The sequence below is a fragment of the Haliaeetus leucocephalus genome, unplaced genomic scaffold (genome assembly GCF_000737465.1).
Source record: "Haliaeetus leucocephalus isolate CR32 unplaced genomic scaffold, Haliaeetus_leucocephalus-4.0 Scaffold162, whole genome shotgun sequence".
NCBI classification, from domain to species: domain Eukaryota; kingdom Metazoa; phylum Chordata; class Aves; order Accipitriformes; family Accipitridae; genus Haliaeetus; species Haliaeetus leucocephalus.
In genome coordinates this window covers 7,897,470-7,903,670 of record NW_010972598.1, presented here as the reverse complement: position 1 = coordinate 7,903,670, position 6,201 = coordinate 7,897,470, and the positions used below count along the sequence as shown (strand labels likewise).

Sequence of the window (6,201 nt, the reverse complement as noted above, 5' to 3'; positions counted from 1 at the left end):
ATTTTCTTTTTGTTGCTCCCCCCCCCCCCCCCAGTACTCACTCTCTGCATTCCTTCTTCATTCACACAAACTCTCTGGAAAAGCTGTTTAAATATTTTGCTCAGAGTAAAGGCAAAAAATCTGACAGCTCCTAACTGCATACTGTGACCCATCTCATCCAGGATTTCCATGGCTTCTTCTTGAATAATATCAGGTGATTCTCCCATCTCTTTTGCTAACTAAAGAGAAATAAAACAAACAAAATAGCAATCAGATGTTGTTCCCTTCTCCTTGCCCACACACGCCATTCTACGTGCCACAACAGTTATGGCAGAACTATTGCAATAGTCAGCAAGATATGATTTTATGTGACAGGCATGCATCTAATCATACAGAATCTGTTCAGTGTCAGCCAACAAGAGAAAGCCAAGTTAAAGCTGTTCAAAATCAAGAATGAGCTCAGATGTCAATGGTGGGGGGGGAGAGCGTGCAACAGTTTTTCCCCCCCAAACACACAATCTGAATGTTTTAACCTGTAGCATCTTCAGAGGAGATTTAAGTTTGAAGAACATTTCCTATATTATTGGTCTAAAGAAGGCTGCGTGCGATTTTCTTTGACTAGTAAAATGAAACCCGTGTTTGCAGAGATCTCACAACATAAATCTTTGAAGTGCATTTGGGTTAGATTTTAAGACTTGACTGAAGATCCTCAGCCCTATCATGCTTCAGTTTCTTTGTAATGTATTACTTTGGCAATGGCTAGCTGAAATGCACACAAAGCACTGTCTTTACCAATTTTGCACGTCAGTGATCTTTCTCCTGTTGCTATGCTCATTCCCTTTTGAAGTTTCTCAAAACAGACTTAAATAATGGTCGTCCCTCCTATTTCATACTTTGAATCTAGAAATATTTAATTGAAAAGTTAGTCTTTTACTGTTATGGAATGAGGAACATGCCTTTTGCTGAACAGGGAGGAGGAAAGAGGAGGAATGGCAGAAGAAAAAGCCTCCAAAAAAGCATGGCTCTGTTTAGAGGCCAGCACTGCTTATTATTATTATTTCTATTTTGAGACAGAGGAGAAAATCCATCTCCCCCCAGCCTACCTCCATACACCACCTTACCATCATATCTACTGGTTCAACTTTGTTTTATTAAATGCATTATGCTTTATCCTGCATATTTCCACATGGAGCTATAACTGATTATTTTAACCACTTAAAGAAGCCAAAAACTGCTTCCACTTGAGCCTGAGAAAATCAATCTCTCTTAGGAAGCCAAAAAATTATTCTTGTTATTCACTAGGGAGAGAGATACTGTTCTCATTCACCAGTAAAAGGCCTACCACACAGTTGATCTTGTCTGAATTAAGCACACATCCACTACAGAGCTAAGCACTTACTTCCCAAAATCAGGAATCAAAAAAACAGACCAGTCACATACAGCAAGCTAAACCAAACAAATGCACTTAATTTTACATACTGCACATTAGTAACCTCAGCAGTTTGTCACAAGAACAAATTCTAATATGCCTCTGTAAAGCTGCATAAACTCTGCCCAGGCAGGAGGCACACTAATCGTAGCCTGTTGGGCATATTGCCCAAGACAGTCTCAGTTAGATACTTCCAGTAATTTCTAGTGCAAAGCTGATAACTAGATTGCAATGGCAGGTCTGCTAACCCCCTTCAACCACTTGATGCTAGCCGGGAAAATACCCATCAAAAAAGCAGCACTTCAGAAAATATCACACAAATGCCTTTCTTTCAAATCTGCTGTAAAATATTTTCTTTCAGTAAATGTTTTAGTGTTTCTAAAGTTGAAAGATTAATTTTTCTGGATTTCATACTACTTGGCAATTCATGATGGCAACAGGACTACTTTGTAGGACACAGTTTAGTTTGTCAGATTGTAACAGATTTTGATATATCATAGGTAACACTGACCATTAAAAAAAAAAATAAACAGAAAAATTTTATGATAGCCACTCACTCAGGACTAACCAAAACATCTTACATGCTTCTACTGGCCTGGAATTATTTTTCATGAATACTGAAAATAGTTACTCTGCTAACTAACACACACTCTAATTTCAGCCATTTCAACACAGTGTAAAATATGAGCCAGTTTGACTACAAAATATTTTATTCATTATAAAGTAGTAGCTGCCCTTCATCTTAAAACAAAAATTTGGTTATATCTTCAACAGTGTTTCTAATTCAAAGAATTCTCTGTGAAATTTAACTCTTATTTTAGGGAAAGTAGCATTTATGACTGATTCATAAATATATCACTAGCCTATAAAATTCCTGCAAGACATCCTCAAAGTACAAAAACGTCTACTAAGAAAGAGTAGATTATGCCTTTCACAGGGCTGCTCTGTGGCGAGGACAACAGAGGAGGAGAAAAAAAAAAAGTCAAGCCCATTAGGTAAGTTAGATGGTGAAGTGTCGTATCTGCAAAACCAAAATACTATTTATGAACGAGCTATCTAACAGCTTTAGTGGCAACTCCATGGCAAATCAGTATTTGTTTTTCCTGCCAAAAGAGTACGGCTCTGAAGTTACTGATTTATTGGACCATGTTTCAAACTACAGCTATCGTGTTTGACAAGGTCAGCAATAATCTTTTTTTCCCCCTGCTGCCACACAAAGCTTAGCTGTGTTCAGTCTACCTCCTCTTACAGCTAGCCCCGTGTCCAGACTCACCTGCTTGATAACATACTGAACTTGCTCCGACTGGAGAACAGCACTTTTAATAGCGTTTGGCTTGCAAGGTGAAAGTCCCTTGTAGATCACAGGAGTATAACATTTCATCGCGTATCTCAAGTCGCTGGACAATCGTCTTTCCTCCAAGATATCTTCAAACTCATCTCTTTTCTTTGATGTGAGCTCTTTCTGCTGGGAACATATAAAAAAAGAGTGAGACACTGCCTCGAGCTATTCAGTGGTCTGCTTGGCTACAATACCAAAATAATGGCATGCAATACTTTTGCAATATTTGGGGTTTCTTTTTAGCTTTCCATAGTGTCTGCATGCCACACTCTGAGCGCATGAACAAATATTACTTGGTTAGAACAATGCTGCAGAAAGAAACTAAAAAGAAAAGGGAAAAAAAACCCAGCAAAAAAGCCCCAACCCTTTCCAACTGCAAAGATGCCCAAATCACCCTATGCCACATGTTACTTAATTCTGCCCAACAGGAAGGAGTTGAGAGAACACCTGGGCTTTGAAAGCTAAAGTGCCTTGCCTCCAGCCTCTCCATGATTAACAGGTATTAACTAAAACACCTCTCACAGCTGCATGAAGACAATGCCATGAATGACGTTATAAAAACACAGTCATCAACATAAAAAAATAATCCCTGCTACTTTAAGTTGCATCTGGGACCTTGGTGATTGGTGCTGTCTTTCACCAAGCTTGGATATAAGGTACATAAAACACAGCCAGGCAGGAACAAACCAGAAAAACCTCATTATCAGCCACGTGAAGATCAAAATGCAATATGGTGCACACGTAGGTAAATAGAGAGCTCCGAGTAACCAACACCGCTGCTAAGCAGCAAAATGGTACATCAAGAACAAATTGTGGACCCGTCCCGCTGCAGAAACCTCGGTGACAAAATTCTTCCCCTTGAGTCAGCAGGTATCCCCTGCGCTGGAGAGAGATGTCTCCTATTACCTCCTATAACACCACAGTTCATATGAATGACCCCTCAGTCTTTTCAAAACTGAAATTGTATTTCTCTGAACTTCAAAACAGCAGCAACAGCCACCAGACACGCAAGGCAACTGGAGCAAGCCTCTATGAAACACAAATATAAAAGTTTTGGTTATGACCAAGCATATTTATTAGAAGAACATGCTAAAAATAAAAATGCTTGTCTCTTCCTCTACAGCATCACTTGAAGGGTAGCACAGGCATCCCTTTTATTCATTCTGCCTCCTCTCCCTATATACAACCTGTGCAGAACCAGTCTGATAATGAAGGATAAAACATGTCGCTTCCTGGGCTCTTACAGTGACCTTTTCTGGTGCTGGGAGGAAAGCCTGGCCAGCAAACACATGGGAAAACACCAGGAAGAGATAAGCAAAATGCCCAGCAGCGGCAGCGGCTGGGTTTTCAACCTTGGGAGAGGGAGTCAGGTTTCTCTGCCAGCTGACCACAGCCACATCAGCAACACTATCAAAGCAGCTGACATTTAAAGTAAGTAGAGAGCAAACATCAGCGCACACAAATCCTGCTATAATGTTTGACCTTCTCATAATCTTTTCCCCACACAGTATAGTCACACTTGGATACCATCCTCCTACTACAGTAGCATTTGGTAGATTGCCTAACTTTTCCTTCCGCTGTTGTAGTTTAGAGAACTGTCCCAAAACAACTGCAGAACAAACGCTCCAGGGACTTTTAAAATAATCCTATACAAGGTGTTAAACCCAGGCCCGTAGTCATTTAAAACTTGAAGGGTTTTCTTCCTGTATGGTTTAGCATTAGAGTTTTCAATCTTTCTTCCTCCACAGCTTTCAACTAGTTGGTGTTTTGCAAGAGCCAAGTAACCTAACAACTGTTAAGACTGGAAATAGTTTATATTAGTTATCTGTTGCCATTGACATGTTATATCAACACCCTTGATTAAAAGTAAAACAGAATAAAACAATCCATTATGCTCTGTAATAGCAAAAAAAGATAGCTCAACTACTAGCTGGCTCTAAGCATATACCTACTTCGATCAGTATGTGACAAGTCATGGCTCAGAAAAATCTAAGCAACTTTTATGTCAGTTACCAAAGTTTAAACCCTGCAGTGTGCAACTACACGAAGCCCAGACAAAGAAACCCAGTGCTCAGCTCGGGTAGCGTCAGCCACATCAGCAGTCACCGCGCGGCTACAGCCGCTCCCCAACATGGCTCCGGCGAGTGGGGTTTTGCAAAGGCCACGGCCAGTTGAAAAGTCACCTCTCTGCCACTGCTCCTCACCTGGTGTTTCCAGATTTGACGTACAACTGATTTCTCCCCATGGCAACAGTTCTTTTCACGCCCTGTCCTGAAGTATTGCTGAGGGAGCCAGAACACACACTTTACCAACCACTAAAGAAGAATAACGCTGCTTTTACACATTACAGCCAAGCTGTTCCATCTCCAGTCGCCGACTGGTAGAGAGCACGTTTAGAAGATACGCCGTTGGAAACCTTTACATCAGAAAATGCAGTTACGCGCACTGTTACTGCGACATTGGTGAAGTAGAAAAGCAAAACAGCAGGAGCGTGGAACTCCTCTGCTTCCATGCAACCTTTGACAGCAAAAAAACGAGGGTGCTCATGATGCTCTTGGGACACCAGCGTACAGCCAAGGAGACACAGAAGAGAAGTTTGGGAATCTCTACCGAAACCAGGAGATGTTTCCCTCTCTCCCCGGTCCCCTCCTCCAAATACAAGCAGAGAAGGGGGTTCAGCACCCCGCACCCAAATCTCCTTGTCTGAGGCTGGCGTAGGAGCTGCAGGGGCAAAAAACAAGGTCAACAAAGTCATTTCCACCACGTAACACGGGAAAACCCTCTTCGGCCACTCCACCTCCCTGACAATTTTCGAGCGCCGAATTCCTCGTCGCTGCCAGGTTTCCGTCCTGCGCGGCAGCCGCGGGGGCCGCCTCGCGTGGCACCCCTGCCCTCCGACACCTGCCGCCCCAGCCAGCCTCTCCGCCGGGCCTGGTGGCAGCGTTGTCGGACAAAACCTCTCTAAAGCGGAGTTTCAGCCGCTTCTGAGCGTTTTTAAAGCCACTGGGCCTTTCGCAGCGGATCCGAGGGGAGAAGCGGCGCTCGGGGTCCTGTCGCATCCGACACGGCAGGTACTGGGGAAGCAGGAGAAGTGGGCCGGGGGACACGCAGCGCCTGGGGAAGGTGAACTCGTGAGGGGAAACACCTGGCTGCCGCTCGGCCCCTACCTGTCCCCGTTGGGGCCCGGGAGAGACCTCGTCCCCTCCCGAGTCCCTGCAGAGCACAGACCCCGCCACGGGGTGTGTGTGGGGGGGTATCAGGGCTGGGGGAGTTGTGTGCCATAGACCCGCGCCCAGCAGAAACCCCAGAAACCCCCCGCTCCCCCCCCCGGGCCCCAAACCAGGGGGGCAATCGGGGTTGTTGGAGGAGGAGGAGGAGGGTTGCGCCAAGCGCCGTCACTCCGCTTCAGAGTGAACGGCACCGGCGCAGCGCGGGGGTGAGGCGGGCAGCCCCC

General features: G+C 44.3%; 1 protein-coding gene across 1 annotated transcript in view; it reads right to left on the bottom strand.

The window, feature by feature from the left end:
* The window catches only part of GNPAT (glyceronephosphate O-acyltransferase), a 21,020-nt gene extending 15,214 nt beyond the window's left edge, over window positions 1-5,806 (bottom strand). The window contains 4 exon segments of the mRNA XM_010562960.1: window positions 42-218; window positions 2,682-3,017; window positions 5,188-5,264; window positions 5,437-5,806. Of these exon segments, the coding sequence (XP_010561262.1) occupies window positions 42-218; window positions 2,682-3,017; window positions 5,188-5,264; window positions 5,437-5,806 (960 nt within the window).
* Between the last annotated feature and the right edge of the window lie 395 nt (window positions 5,807-6,201).